The sequence below is a fragment of the Dasypus novemcinctus genome, chromosome 21, assembly GCF_030445035.2.
Source record: "Dasypus novemcinctus isolate mDasNov1 chromosome 21, mDasNov1.1.hap2, whole genome shotgun sequence".
Taxonomy (NCBI): domain Eukaryota; kingdom Metazoa; phylum Chordata; class Mammalia; order Cingulata; family Dasypodidae; genus Dasypus; species Dasypus novemcinctus.
The window spans coordinates 70,939,409-70,955,070 of record NC_080693.1 but is presented as its reverse complement, the minus strand read 5'-3'; the positions used below and the strand labels follow the sequence as shown (position 1 = coordinate 70,955,070).

Here is a 15,662-nt window from a genome sequence, read left to right as displayed (position 1 = left end):
AAGCACCCACAGTCAACATTTTGATTTATTTCTTCCAGTCTATGAATTTTTACACAGCGGAGTTCATGTTAAATATATAGCTTTGCATTCATTTAACATCATTTAACATCAAAGCACATTTATCTTTCGGTGTGGTAGCAACTTATAAAATCTTTCTGCCTCCCCTGTCAGAAAAATCGAATGAAATATGGTAGAAGAAGGATGGGATTCATGGGAAGGAGAAGTAAACATGGGAAAGCAGAGACTTGGAGATTCTGATTATGGGGAATGAGGTTTTTACTCCAGATTAAAGTGTCTTCAAGGAGACCCCAAGCCATGCCTGAAGGCAGAGAGAATATGTAGCCACAGACACAATTACGAAGGAGAAAAGACTGGAAGGAAATGAACTAAGATATTAATCATGGGGCTGTTTTCAGAGAGGATTAGTACAGGTACTTGTTATGACCCTTGCTCTAATCTTCTGTGTGCAGAACAGAGGGAAAAAAGCCTTTCCAGTTCTCGCCCTTGGTCCTCCCGGTACTGATGGGCGGTCGAGTTCTTCTTTCTCCACTGCAGACCTTGATTTCCTGAAATATTAGGCCTGCCTCCGTGCAAGGTGGGTTTCAGAATCAGGAGATGCTGAGTCATAGTGCAACACTTGTCCACTTACAAAGACAAGAGTCGAAATACTGTGGCTCATGTATTTCTAGATTCTGTAAGTGACCTACTTTGGATGTGCCATCAGTCATCCCAGCACTTCTGGAACCTGTTTATTTCTTCAGTAGGAAGGTGGTGTACCCCGGGCATGAGATCTTAGACTTGGAAGTTAGACCTGCCACGCACCTGTGACTTCCTGCGAGCTACTTACCATCTCTTGGTTTCCTTATCTATAAAACTGGGCATAATTCTACAGTACGGTAAGGCATTTGGCCTCTAAAAAGAAGTCTGGCCTTTGTTCCTGCTCCTGTTGGGGAGAGAAGGGACAGGGAGATGACCTCTAAATGCTTGGGATTTGCAGTGATTTGAGTGTCTTTGTTATTCTTTGTGGACCCCACATGCACACTTGGTAGTTTAGGCTAATGAGATGACTCAGGATGGGGCTGGCCACCCCAAAAAGACCATCCCCGTGATTAGTGGTTGGGGCGTAGAGCCACTCCCTACCAGCCCCACCTGGGGGAGGAAAAGGGAGCTGGAAATTGAGTCCAGCCATACGGCTATTGATTCAATCGCTCATGCCTACGTCATGCAACCCCATAAAAACTGGACCCTTGCAGCTTGGGTGAGCTTCTCTGATGCGCCTGAAGGGTGACACGTCCTGACTCCACCAGGAGAGGACACAGAAGCTTTGCGCTGAGGCCCTCCCAGCCTCACCCTGTGCATCTTCTCTTTGGGCTCCTTCTGAATCTTATCCTTTTTGCTGTAGTAAAACTGTAATCGCAAAGATAGCACTTTCCGGAGTTCTGTGAGTCGTTCTAGCAAATGATGGAACCTGACAGAGTGGTTGGAACCCCAGAATTTGTAGCCAGTTGGCCAAAAGAACCCCCAAACTCGCAGCTGGGGTCTGAGTCTTGCGGGGACTCTGTGGCTGGTGTCAGAGCTGCGCTGCAGCTGCTGTCGGAAGTCAGGGCTGGCGTGAAGTCCATAAAGGGCCCAGCACACAGCCAGTGATGTTATTTATTTATAAGGAAATACGATTGCATAATAGAAGAATAAATACAATTATATAATGAATAATATTGTTGTTTGCCCTGGGCAGAGTTCCATCCATGTCTTACATACTCTGGAAAATGATGAGGCTGCTCAGTTTCCCAAAGCTTACTCCAAGCGTCAAGGTCTGCTGTTGTGGAGTTCGGTGAGCAAGGTCACCTTCGGCCTCTTGTTTCACTTCTTGTTTTTATAGATTCAGCTCCACTCTCCTCTCCGCTTTCATCTTTCCAGATCTCCAAGGCCCTGGTCCTTTCTGTCTCTGCCAAGCTCAACTTTAACATCGGCAGTTGGGCCCCAGCCACGCGGCAGCCGCTGCATTTCGGAAGCTCCCGTCAGTCCGCCTGTAAGCCTCGGGACCTCAGTCCTTTGTTGCTTGATAATACCTTACACAGGTACCGTGCTTCTGTTTATCAAACCACTTTCATATCTGCTGCTGCTGCATTTAATCACCCCAGCAATTTTATGGGGTGGGCAGAGCAGGTCCATGGACCACAATGCCATTACATGGTCAAATACATTTGGGAAACATTGGATTAAATGAAGCTAAACAGGTTTCTTGGGGCCTCTCACCTATTCCTGTGCATGTGATCCTTGAAGAGATTGATGTAGTGCTTCTCCTTCTCAAGGTATTGCTGTTTCTCTTTTTAACCAGACAGCCCTTTTTCTGTCTAGAATATTCCATGGAACTCTTACTCCATAGAGCTCACTCTGGAAAACACTCATGGAGTAGCATGAGAAAGGGCTTTGGAGTGAGACAGAGCAAAGTGCAATGGCAGGCACCATCACTTGCTAGCTGAGCAACCTAGGGCAAGTTTCTTAACCTCTCTGATCCTTGGTTTCCTCACCTGTAAACTAGGGATGGTAAGAGAGTTGTAAAGGATTCAATTAGAGAGTAGGGGGCCTAGCAGAATGTCTACCAATGATAAAGGCTCAGTGTACCTTAGCTTCTATTATTCTCATCCTCTGTATTCTCAGAGGAGGGGGAGGAATGGGCCTCAGAGAAGTTAATTTTCAACATCATGACTATTTAGTGGCAAGCCTGAGTATAAACCCCAGGGTTCCTGCTTCATTTCGAGGCTATTTACGGTATAGAACTCTCAGGTGTCTTACCTTTTCGTTCTCCTCTCCTTGCCTCAGTCCTGCTAACCAGATGTTGGGGTTTTGCAAACCCCAAGTGAAGTGCAAGGACTTAGCAAAGTGCTCTAAAAATCTCAGGGACGGTCACTAACGCCACTTCCCCTTCCCACCGAGCCGCGGCAGCATTGCTCCCGGGCTGGGCGCCGGGCCGGCTCCCCCAGGCTTCTCTTCCTCTGGACCTTTCTGGCCCACCCAGGTTCCACCTCACCATAAACGCCACCCCTCCCTTGCCTGACCAGCATCATGTGCTTCCCTATTTTTCCAACTCGTGAACTCCCAGCGACAGTGCCCCCATGCTTTTGTCTCTTCTGCCGCAGCAAGCACAGGGTCCCAGCTTAGTAGGTGCTTTATTAGGTTCCTGTAACCTGAGCTGGAGCCGAGCTGCCCAGTTCCACCTCCCAGGCCCTGGTGTGGGGAGGGCTTGGTGAGGAGGGCTGACTGTTTTGAGTTTCACTTTTCTTTTCAAAGCCAGCACAGGAAGGGTTGCCTGGGCTCAAAGCCTTGCGTTTCTGGCCTTGCAGCCGTGGCGCCTTTCCTTGAACGTGCACTTGAACCCCTTTGGATGCCAGCATGTTGCTTATTTAATAGACCAAGCACTATGGTCAGCGGATAGGGCAGGACAAGCTGTGGAATCGGAGCCCCTTTCGAGCAAGGAGCACTGCGTCATCCGCACCCCTGCTCTCCTCTCCCGCCCTGCCATGGGCTCCCACTCTGTAGATGGGTCAGGCCTTCAGATCTGAGTCTGGCTCCCGTCCATTCCCAGCTGTCTCCCCCAGCGCCCACCTGCACCTTGGCCTCAGCCGAGCCAGGACTCCTCCAGGCAGCCATCACTGACCCACCCTTGCATAGGGCCCCCGGGGCACCACCTGGAGCCCAAGCTCGGTGGACCCACCACTCCCACCACAGGCACCGCTGCACCTGGCCCCTTCGTGAACATTGTTAACATTCGGTTTCAAAACGTCTGACTTCGCAACATTGCAAGGGGCCAATGAAAGATGCTCACAGGGTGACAACCTCACAAGCAAGGCTGTCCTTGGGGAGACACCGTTTGCGTTGCCCCAGGCCCCACACTCTTCCAGGGCCTGCTCCCCTCCAACCCTCTGGGTGACCCTCCTCTGAGCACTGCTCACATCCTGGGCTTTCCTGTTACTACACTGTAATGTCACCGGTTTGCCAAGCACAGCGCTTCTCCAACTTTAACAGGCCTACGGCTCACCTGGGGATCTTGTTAAAAGGCAGATTCTGATTTAGCAAGTTGGAGGACCAAAGAGCCTGCTTTCCGGCCAATCTCCCTGGCGGTGCCAAAGCTGCTGGCCCGGGGACCACACATTTAGTAGCCAAGGTCCAGTGTTCTTAACCCTGGCTGCACATTAGAATCACCTGGGGGCACTTCAGATCTACCACTGCCCAGGTCCCCCACTGGTGGCATCAGAATCTCGAGTGGGGCCCACACATCAGGGATTTTTAGATGCCCCTGGCTGATTCTAAGTTGCAGAGTTCAGAGCCCTTGCACTGGGCGGGGGGCTCCATGTTCTACCTTATTCCCCGCTGTTTCCCAGCTGCAACCCCAGTGCGTGGTCCTGGCAGGTAACTGTAGGTGAGCTCATGGCTCACCTTGCACAGACTAGCTTCTCTCTGGCTGGTTGGGAGTTGGTTCCTGCGGAGAATACCACATGCTCAGCAGGCTAGAGTTGGACAGTTTCTGATTGGGGGATGTAGGAACCCAGTGACCTTTGTGTTGCCCCAATACTAAAAGAAGCACTCTTGGTCCCTGTGCCTCTTCCCACGGAGAAGCCCACTCCAGCGGAGTTCACACTTCCTGGGCAGGGCTCCACCGTAACCCCCATCAGGCTGCATTTTCATTGCTTTGGGGGTGCCAGATGGGGAACTCCACATGGGCGAGAAAAGTTCATGCTCATCTTTGTATCTCCCATGTCAGACCCAATGGTTTGCTGAATAACTTCAGAATGAATGGATGGATAAATGAATGAATGGCATCCCATGAGAGCCCTCCCAGAGAGGGCAAGGGGGGCCCTCACAGTAGCCTGTCCAGAAAGCTGTAAATTCCTGAGGGAGAGAGAAAGGGGGCTGCGCCTCTGTCCCAGTGGTCTGGGGTCCAAGAAGCGGGCCCAGAGGTCTCCATTCATCCGTTCAGCCGGGCGGGCTTGGCTTTCGTTCCGGCACCGAGGCCCCGGGTCTCGGCCTCCTCGTCGCTGTGGCCACTACCGCCGGCCCCCTCTCTCGCCAGAGCCCCGTGGGCCCCCCGGCCCCCGCCAGGAGGATGAGCGCCTGCGGGAGGAAGGCCCTGACCCTGCTGAGCAGTGTCTTCGCCGTCTGCGGCCTGGGCCTCCTGGGCATCGCGGTCAGCACCGACTACTGGCTCTACCTGGAGGAGGGCGTGGTCCTGCCCCAGAACCAGAGCACGGAGGTCAAGATGTCCCTGCACTCTGGCCTCTGGCGGGTGTGCTTCCTCACAGGTAAGGGCACCCGGGCGGGGAAGCACTGCCCTGCCGGGAGGAGACAAACCCCATAAACGCTGGGTGTGGCAACCAGCACCCCATTCCAAATGAGCCCTGGCTCCAGATGTCACCTCGGGCAAGTCCAAAGGGAAGCCTCGCGGCACCTGGGCGTTCCCACCTGCAAGGTGAGTGTAACCATGCCTGCCCCACACTCCACTGCCCGGGGCTGAACAGGTCATGGCTCGGGTCTGCAGATGTTCTCCCGGCTCTCGCATATATCAGCTCCTTGAATTACTGAGCCCATTTAATCCTCCCAACAACACTGCAAGACAGAGTTACTGTTATTTCCATTTTACAAATAAGGAAATGAAGATTCAGGGAAGTGAAGTCCTCAACTCAAATTCGCTTGCACTCACTAGTTTGCAGAATGGAAAAGACTTGGCCGTTTCTCTGTTGCTATGTCCAGGAAACGGCAGAGATGAAACTCAAGTGCAGGTCCTTCCAATTCTGCAAGATGGTGCAGGTTTGATCCCAAGCCTATTTGGACCTCCCTCCCTCCCTCCTCTGGAACCCTCATAGTTGCTCCTGCAAGAGCTGTCCTTTATGCCCATGATGGCCTGGAAACACCCTGCTCATGGCAAGCATCTCTGTGCCATGGCAGACCGGCCACAAGCCCGGGCCTTTCTTGGTAGGGCCGTGTAACCAATGGGTGCCGTGGGAAGAGGGACCCCTGCATCTCCCAGCTTTTCTCCTTCCAGCCGTATAGGAGGGGTGGGGTTGGCCTGCAGCTCTGGGCAACCAGTATACAGCAGAGAGGAGCCCTCCAGGCCCGGCCTCCCGGTGTTTTGTGGAGTCTACTGGGGAATGCATCCAACACTGACCTCACCCCCATGCCCCAGACCGTGTGGCCTCAGACTCTGCTTACATCTGAAGTGGAGTTTGAAGTCACCCAGGCTCTGGCTTCCAAAGTGGTTGACAAGACTTTGGGGATTCTGCCTCATGACACCCACACTGGTGAACTTGCAACTTCATCAGCCCAGCCTGACCAAAAGCCACCAGACAGCCACCAGCATGAGATCCGCACTGAGAGTTTGCAGTGCTGACCTCTTTTCATGCAGTGCTGGCAGTGTGGGTCCATTTTCATGGGAAAGATGCGATGTCAGGGAAACGGACTTTGGCCCAGTGGTTAGGGCGTCCGTCTACCATATGGGAGGTCCGCGGTTCAAACCCCGGGCCTCCTTGACCCGTGTGGAGCTGGCCATGCGCAGTGCTGATGCGCGCAAGGAGTGCCTTGCCACGCAAGGGTGTCCCCCGCGTGGGGGAGCCCCACGTGCAAGGAGTGCGCCCGTGAGGAAAGCCGCCCAGCGTGAAAAGAAAGAGCAGCCTGCCCAGGAATGGCGCCGCCCACACTTCCCGTGCCGCTGACGACAACAGAAGCGGACAAAGAAACAAGACAACAAGACGCAGCAAACAGACACCAAGAACAGACAACCAGGGGAGGGGGAGAATTAAATAAATAAAAAATAAATCTTTAAAAAAAAAAAAAAAAAAAAAAAAAAGATGCGATGTCAAGATGTGCTCCCACCCCTGCTGGGGGCCACCACCCAGGCATGGGACCTCCTGGAAATGTAATGAGCTCTCATCTCCACAGGTGAGGAGCGGGGCCGCTGCTTCACCATTGAATACATGATGCCCATGAGCACCCAGCTGACGTCGGAGTCCACGGTCAACGTTCTCAGTAGGTGCCTCAGACTCTCCAGCTTGGGCCCCTGGCTGGGAGAGAAGAGCAGGGCAGAGGAAGAGAGCTAGGGTGAAAGAACGAATCCTGAGACCAAGCTGGTTGTGCTGGCCTGAGTCCACCAGGGCTTGCCCTGCAGGTTATTTTTCCAGTGGTGGAGATGGGTTGCTGGGGTCTCCAAGTCTTGTGACCTTGGCAAGTGAGAGGGCACCCATCCATATCTAGGGGACTGAACCAAACTCTGTGGCCCCTAATGGGATGGACTCCATGTCCTTGGCCTCCCATGAGTAGGTTCTGAGGCCTAGAGTGAACTGTTCCATGCATAATCATAGGTTGAAGACAGAGGCCGGTGGAAATGGTGGATCCCCTTGGGAGATAAAGCAAGATGGCCCTTCTAGGTCCACGGCCGCCATGTCAGCAGGCAGATTAGACTTCCCAACGAAAAGTGTTTTCTGCCTGGGAAGACAAGACAGACCTGAACATGCTGGCACCTGAAGATGAACCTCCCAGCCCCACTGCAGGGAGGGCAGCTGTCCAGCCGGGGAAGCCCCCGGGGCCACTCCCCTGGGGATGGAGCTGGGAAGCTTCTGCAGGGCCGGGGCTCTGGGGACTTGTTGGTAGACCACCACCACCAAGAAGCACTCGACTGGAGAGGGCAGTCAGCCAGCGAGGCTGCTGGAGGCTGACTGGCCACCTGCTGTCCCCTTTTAGAAATGATCCGCTCGGCCACACCGTTCCCTCTGGTCAGCCTCTTCTTCATGTTCATTGGGTTTATCCTGAGCAACATCGGACACATCCGTCCCCACAGGACCATCCTGGCCTTTGTCTCTGGCATCTTTTTTATTCTCTCTGGTAAGTTGTATGGTTTTCTCTGCATGTGCTCTGGACTTTTGATATTTGATTGCTCAACAGTTCTGCTTTGGGAAGTCCTGGCCATGGCTCAGCCCCTGGCACTCAATCAGTGATGCAGGCAGAAGTGAGTCAGAGCTGGGAGAGACTCCCATGCCCTGTGGCCCATCCACCTCCCTTACAGGAGAGCGACGGAGGCCCCAGAGGAGCCATGACTGGACTGGCTTTCCCACAATGGGGGAAAAGCTGGGATTGGAACCCAGGGCTCCCTCCTCAGTCTACACCACCATCACCACTTTCTTTTTAGTTGATCGGTATTCCCATTTTCAAGGAACTATGTCATCATTTTTTTACACTAAAAACAAATACAGCGGAACAGGTGTAACTGAGTGGCTGTGTGCCTGCTTTGTGTGTATAAAGTCCCAGGTTCAATTCCCAGTACCCCCAAAAAAAAAAAAATTACAATCTACCTTTGGAATACTCATTCATTCATGATATGTAACAGGCCTTATCCTTGGGTTCTAGGGTAACAACTTATACAAAGGTCAGTGTAGTGGTGCAGCAGTGCTCCAAATTGTGTTAGCCGAGTGTGATGAGTGTGCCACAATGAAGCGGGAGGTTGTTGGTGTGGGAGGAGTGGGGTGGGGGGATGAGGGGTATACGGGAACCTCTTATGTTTTTTATAATGCAACCTTTTTTGTGATGTATGTATCTTCAAAGGAATACAATTTATAAAAATGATGGGAGTGGGTTGGGAGGGTATGCTTTATATGGGAACCTCTTAGGTTTTTTTTAATGTAACGTTCTATGTGATCTATTAACTTTAATAAAAAATTGTTTAAAAAAGAAAAAAAATAAAGTCAGTGTAATGAGATACACAAGCAGACAGGAATAGGAACACAGTGTGAAAAGTGCTATGGTATTTGTTGAGTGCCATAGTTGCCAAGGGCAGTGGTTGAAACCCAGACCAGGGGTTGGTCGGAGAAGGCTTCCAGGAGCAGGTGAGACAAAGGAGGAATAGGAATTGGGCAAAAAGGCTGGGGGTGGGGGTGGAAAGGGAGGCTGGAGAAGAGAGGAAGTGATTTTAAGCTTTGTTCATTCCAGTGGCAGTGTGACAAGAAGCATCGAGAAAGCTGAGGCTGGGGAGGCCATCTGAGGTTGTCTTATGGATTTGAGGCTTTGTCAAAAGGCTTGAAAGGATTTTGAGTTGAGGAATGAGGTGATCAGATTTGTATTCTAGAATGACTGTTCTGGAGAAGCAAGGGTGGGGAGAAGCAGAATGGGAGGCAGGGAGGCCAGGCAAGAGGCTATTTCAGTAGCACAGGAGAGACCTAATGTAGCTCAAACAGAGGATGTCAACAAGTGGGGTCCAGTGACATCTGGGAGGGAAACTCACCAAGATGAGAGCTTGACTTTTAAGGGATGAGTCAAGGTGACTGGGCACTAGGTGGGTGGCACATTATTGATGGAGATCTGGGGCAAAGATCATGAGTTTAAGGTGGGAAATGCAGTCTGAGGTGCCCATATAACATCTGCAAGGAGGTATCCAGAGGTAGCTGGAGGTCAGAGTCTGATTCCCGTGGGAGTGGCCTGGACAAAGATAGGGGTTTGGGAGGGATCTTTATGAGTTGGAACAAGAACCATGGAAGGGAGGAGATTACTCACCAGGTGTGTGTAGGGCAAGAAGGGAAGAGAATGTGGTAAATAAAGGTAGGCTTTTGCTCGCCTTCCAGGTGAACCATGTATTTTCATGGAGGTCTTTTCCTTTGGAGATAGCAATTCAGACCAGAGGAGTAAGTCTCAGGGCCTGTAGTTTAGGTGTCCTGACTGGTTGGTTAGGGAGGGGTTGGAGAGGAGATGCTGGGGTCAAAGATTAGTGATGGATGGCTTGAATAGAGTGGGTGGTAGATGCATGGAAGGAGGGAGGGAAGGAGGGAAGGAGGGATGGAGGGAGGCATGTGAGAGTAGGTAGGTAAAAGGATGGATGGAAGGAAGAGAGGAAAAACAGCTATTAGGCATCAAATACTCGATTGCCACTTGGGTTCCTTTTCCCAACATTTTCTTGTCAACAACCATGTTGTTGCCCGATGTCCAACAGCTGTTCTTCCTTTCTCCTCCTTCCTTCCATCCATCTATCCATCCACTTTTCAGTCCACCCACTCACAAATCTTCCATTTGTTAACCCATCTATCCACACTTCCATCTATCAGTCCAACAAATATTCACTGAGCACCTGCAATTTCCTCAGCCCAAACCCTGCATGGTCTAATTCCCACCAGACCCAGGGTTAAGCTCTTTATTTTTCTTCACAGTAGCCGAGGCAATACAGGAGCTTTGAGGCACCTGAGGTGTTTTTCAGTGGTGGGCTTCTAGGCTTGAGCTGGGCCACATGACGTTTTAACAGCATCTAGAGGGTTCCTTTTGGACAATGATTCAAACACAAGTGAAGTACCGAGGAAGGCTGAATCATACCTATTTTCCTTCAACATTTATCTTTCAAGATGTCCCAGTCTTATAAAATAATGTGAATGGAATTAAATCTGAACAGCTCAAAACTGAGTAATTAATTATGTTCCAATTCAATTACAGTTTCTAATTGATGGGCCCCAATGCCTGAGACAGTCATTTACACCATAGTGGGTGGAGATTGGACCCGCTGGCCTTCTGATATAAAGCTTGCCAGGCAATCTGGATGAACTCTTTACCTCTCCTCCCTACGAATCTCAGCGAGGCCATGCCCTGTGGTCAGGGGGGCTGCACTGACCCGCAGGCCACTTGACCTTCACAGTGATGCCTACCACCCACGTTGCAGACGGGGTCGGAGGCCCTGGCTCCTTCAGCCAAGAGGACCGCTCTTATTCCTCAGCTTAGCCACAGCCCTGGCTGGCAGAGTGGTTCTTGCCCCTGGTTCGTATTAGAGCCACTAGGGGAGCTCTCAAGACCGTGTCGGGCCAGGCCAATTCCATCAGCACCTCCAGGGTGGGGCTCAGGCAAGCCTGTTCTAAAAGCTCCTTGGGTGATTTTGGTGGGCAGCTGGGGTGGGAACACCTGGGCTTGGCCCAGGGCGGAAGAGGCTGGTTAGAGAGGGAGCTTCCTGGCCTAGATCTGCTGCAGAGAAGGCACTGGCTCTGCAGCAGAGTTCCTGCTCTCCTCTGAACTCCAGAATGAAGGGCTGGTTACCACAAGGCTGGCGGCTCTATTCCTGAACGGAAAGGGGCGGTGGGTGCCACTTTGGCCCACTCCCCAGGCTCCGTTGGCTAAGCGCCCCTTCCCTCTCCTGGGCCCAGGCCTCTCCCTCGTGGTGGGTCTGGTGCTCTACATCTCCAGCATCAACGACGAGATGCTCAACAGGACCAAGGACCCAGAGACCTATTTCAACTACAAATACGGATGGTCGTTTGCCTTTGCTGCCATCTCCTTCCTTCTAACAGAGGTAACCCCTGCCAATTGTTGGGGCAGGCTGGGGGGGTGGGTGGCCTCGGAGGGGGGTGCCCTCTGCACTGTCCTGGACCCACCCGCTCCCCTTCCTTTCTTCACCCTCGCTTCCCCACCTCCCGCATCCGGGGGTCCCCTGGGCTGCCCGCCCCCGTGGGTGTGTTGTGCATGGGGCCCGGGCTGGGGGAGCGAGGCCAGGTCCCCGCCGCGAGCTCTCTGCTTTCTCCTCCTGGGTAGAGCGCGGGGGTGATGTCCGTGTACCTGTTCATGAAGAGGTACACCGCCGAGGACATGTACAGGCCGCACCCCGGCTTCTACCGCCCGCGGCTGAGCAACTGCTCCGATTACTCGGGCCAGTTCCTGCACCCGGACGCCTGGATCCGGGGCCGCAGCCCCTCGGAGATCTCCAGCGACGCCTCCCTGCAGATGAACAGCAACTACCCCGCCCTGCTCAAGTGCCCCGACTACGACCAGATGTCCTCTTCTCCCTGCTGAGCCTCGCCGCCTCCGTGGACAGCGGAGCCCTCCCCGCTCCCCCGGCGCGCCCCTGAGCCCCAGGCCCCCCACTCGCCTCGCCCGCCGTGGCTGCACCTACGCCTCCTCCCCCGCCCGCCTGGCAGCTCCTCCCACCCTCTACCTGGGTGGGCGGAGTCTGGAGCCAGCGGGAAAACTGATTGGCTGCGAATGTGGCGTAGCCCCGCCTCTTGAGTGCCAATCAAGGCCAGGCACCCGGAAGGTCGCCGCTCTCCCCCGGCGGGGAGAGGCCTATGCTCCACTTGTGCGTTTCTCCCTGAGCTCCACCTTCGTGGCCTCGGGCCAAACCCGACTCTGAGATGCCAGGTTCCTTACCCAGCCCCAGACGGACTTGCGTGCGTGCCAGCTCGCGTCGTGACCTGGTCCATGGGGCCAGAGAAAGACGATTTTGATATGGAGGCGGTGCTCCTCGTGAACGCCCTTTTCCTTTTTGTCCCCCACGTCCCTCCGTACAGCACACCCCGCTGTGCTCCCCACCTCCCCACTCCTCCCTTCGGGCCCAGAGCCTCTAAGGACCCCAACGAGCAGTGAGCCTCTCCGCTCGTTCCTGCCCACCCTGCTGCTGTCACAAAGAGGTGTTGCCCCTTGGTGACACTTTTAACCTGGGCCTTTCATGCCTTAACCCAGAAAAGTGACTCAGAGAATTTGGGGATCGGGCTGGTCCTAGTTCATATATCCAGGCGCTGGCCCGGCCCCCTCTGCCCTCAAGGCGCTCACATGGGCGGTAATTCCTATCGCCCTAAAATCTGATCATAGACCATCGTCTATACCACCTAAGTAGAAGGCAGCTTTGGGGGAGGCCGGCTGGGATTCGCTGCTGGATTTGGTGACACTGAGTGCATTTTGAGCCTAAACAAGCCAGACTGTGAATGATTCGGCTGCTGGCCTGAGGATGGTTGTAAATATTGGGGGGCTGCTAGTCAGCCCTGAGGTAGGACAGGGAGGGCTTCCTGGGGGTGGGGCCTACATGGCCTGACCCGGGGACTAAGCAGCGCATGCCCGTTGCCTGGTAGGCAGCCCCAGCTAGGGAGGTAGGAAGCACCTTCCAGGAAGTCCACAGCAGGAAAACCGTGGAGAAGTCACTTCAGGAGATGAGCCTCTCCCTTCTCCAGGCGTCAGCTCATCGCAGACATTTTTGTTTTGAGATTTCAAGTAGCTAAACAACGCCGCACTGTCTTGTGTTTTTGCTGTGCCAGCTTTTCTCTCTTTCTCTTTCTCTCTTTTAAGGTATCAGTAGGCTCTTGGTGCACCAAGCCCCAGTGGGCAATGAGTAGGCTCTGGGAAGTAGTATAGAAAACGGCACATCTAAGGGTGCTGCCTTCGGAAGGAGGAGTTGTTTGGTGACTGGATCACTCCATTTGTTTCACAATGTGGAGGAGAAAAGTAAAAGAAGCCACTCCAGCCCTAGGTTAGCCTCGAAGTCACCATTATTCTTGGCCAAGTCCTTTCTCCTCTGAGGGACTTCACCTAAGTTATTCCCCAGATACTCATCCCCAACTGTGATTCCATCTCCTCTAGAAAGCTCCAGATTGCTCCCCATATGAGATTTTTGAACTCTTGCCTGTAACTTGATAGCGGGTGGAAAGCCCCACTTCCCATTTCATTAGCACCCTCGGAATGACCACGTGGCCAAAGCGAAAGAATCCAACGCCAAGCCAGTTGGTGTCCTTGGAGACAGCTGGGCAGCATTTGGGAGCATTGTTTTAGATGAACTTCTCTCCAACTGTCGTCAATGTAATTAGCTCCTACGTGTACTCTTCTTCTAGAACACCTTTCTCTGTTGTTCTGCCAGGCTTGTTTTTGTGCCCATGGAAAATAGAAATCACTCGTAAGTGCAAACCAATTGTTGCCTGTGACATCATTAGGACAGGCCTTCACCTGCCTGGGGACGTGCAGCTCACACTTATCTTAGGCTCTGGGTCCTTGTCTTCACTTGTGCTGAACGTATCAATAACTGTGCAACCATTACAGTTTCCTTTCAGTCTATAAATTAATCTCAAAACTGGGGCCTATTTGCAGGCTCTCCACAATCAAAAGATTTTATCAGACATTAAAGTGTGTAAACTCAGCTCAAAGATCATTAATTAGGGCTCCTTCCCCATTATACTTTCTGATCTCTTGTTTTCCTCAAGTACTTTAAAGAAATATTTTGGTGGGTTTATTCTTTGTTGCCGTTAAAAATTGGGAGGGGAGAATTATGGGATAAAACCTGTCAGGATGACCAGCGGTCAGGAGGGAACAGTTCCGACCTTGGTCTCCTCCCACCTGGGACTCACCACCCTCCTCCCAGCTTGGAGGACTCAGTGACACCCACCACTCCGACCCCAATACCACCAGATGTCCATCATGGGAATAATCTGCTTCAGGGTTGGGCACGGAGCTGAAGAGTTGGAGGGCAGACTTGCACTGCCCCAGTTTATCAATGATGCTTCAGAGGACCACGACTGGGGGCCCCCTCCTTAATGCTGGGGTAACTCTCCCTTTCCCTACATTAAAGTGGGTAAAGGGGAAAGCAGACTTGGCCCAGTGGTTAGGGCGTCCATCTACCACATGGGTGGTCCGTGGTTCAAGCCCTGGGCCTCCTTGACCCGTGTGGAGCTGGCCCATGCGCAGTGCTGATGGGCACAAGGAGTGCCGTGCCACGCAGGGGTGTCCCCCGCGTAGGGGAGCCCCACGAGCAAGGAGAGTGCCCCATAAGGAGAGCCGCCCAGCACGAAAAAAAGTGCAGCCTGCCCAGGAATGGTGCCGCACACACGGAGAGCTGACACAACAAGATGACGCAACAAAAAGAAACACAGATTCCTGTGCTGCTGATAACAACAGAAGCAGACAAAGAACACGCAGCAAATAGACACAGAGAACAGACAGTTGGGGCGGAGGGGAGGGGAGAGAAATAAATAAATAAATCTTCTTTAAAAATAAATAATAAAGTGGGTAAAGGGCGCACAAGGCCAGGGGAAGTGAAATTCCACCTTAAAGTCCTAGCAAATGCTCGTAGCAGGGGGGAGGCGGGAAGGGGAGAAGAGATGACTCAGCAGATCCATCCAGCTCAGGTCTCCATGAGCTTCACGCATGGGCTGCCCGCTTAGTTGAGGTCCTCTGCCCCTGGCTGCAGGGAGGTTTGCAGCTCCCCAGAGCCTTGGCTTTTGTCCCTCGCTCAGTGAACACACTCTCTTATGCTAAAATGAACCTTGGAAAGTTAATTAGCCTTTGGAACGTAGTGAGTGGGTGAAGAAGGGGATGAAGGAGGGGTTATGCCAAATGCACTTGTGCTCCGTTGGAACAGGCAAGATCCCAGCCTGTGCAGCGAGAGTGGGCTCTGCCACAAAGAGGTGAGGCTCAGTGGCTGCCACCTGCGGGCCCGACATTCACCGTGGGGAAAAAGGGGGTGGGGGTCATCGGCAGCCAGCCAGAGCCCCAGCCCCCCTGGGCCGTGCATCATGAGATGAGACCATGTTACCTGGGTTGCAGGTGTGCAGGTGAGTTGAGGCAGTGCGAACCAGCCAAGTGCCACTCAAGCTTCCATGTCTCCCAGGATAGGCATTGGGGTTTTGGACCCTTGTTCCAGCAGAGATAAGGTCACTCACATTCCACAAATGAGTGCCCTGATCCTAGACCTCTGCTCTGTGACCTTGAACAAGTCACATGCTCCAGGGGCTGGCCTTGGCTTTCTGGTGTCTAAATGCGAGCGGGGACTCCCTGCCAGCTCCGCAGGGCTAAGACTTTCTGCCCTCGGTGGCCCCCCTCCGGTATTTGCACACAGTGGGTCCTCTGCTTGCCCTAGTTCCAGAGAGGCAGTGGACTTATTCAGCAGCCCAAGTTCC

The 15,662-nt window shown here is 53.1% G+C and overlaps 1 protein-coding gene across 6 annotated transcripts in view; it reads left to right on the top strand.

Moving 5' to 3' along the window:
• Window positions 1-13,999, top strand: part of CACNG5 (calcium voltage-gated channel auxiliary subunit gamma 5) — a 43,837-nt gene extending 29,838 nt beyond the window's left edge. For 3 of the 6 annotated variants that reach the window (XM_058284581.2, XM_058284582.2, XM_058284583.2), the window contains 6 exons: window positions 1,918-2,078; window positions 5,072-5,300; window positions 6,934-7,020; window positions 7,732-7,872; window positions 11,157-11,302; window positions 11,542-13,999. In XM_058284581.2, the coding sequence (XP_058140564.1) occupies window positions 5,105-5,300; window positions 6,934-7,020; window positions 7,732-7,872; window positions 11,157-11,302; window positions 11,542-11,799 (828 nt within the window). In that variant the 5' untranslated portion in view covers window positions 1,918-2,078; window positions 5,072-5,104 and the 3' untranslated portion in view covers window positions 11,800-13,999. Of the gene's footprint in view, window positions 1-1,741; window positions 1,832-1,917; window positions 2,079-5,071; window positions 5,301-6,933; window positions 7,021-7,731; window positions 7,873-11,156; window positions 11,303-11,541 lie in introns of those variants that run through there. The other 3 variants (XM_058284584.2, XM_058284585.2, XM_071210755.1) reach the window with 2 other exon arrangements.
• The last annotated feature ends 1,663 nt before the right edge of the window (window positions 14,000-15,662 follow it).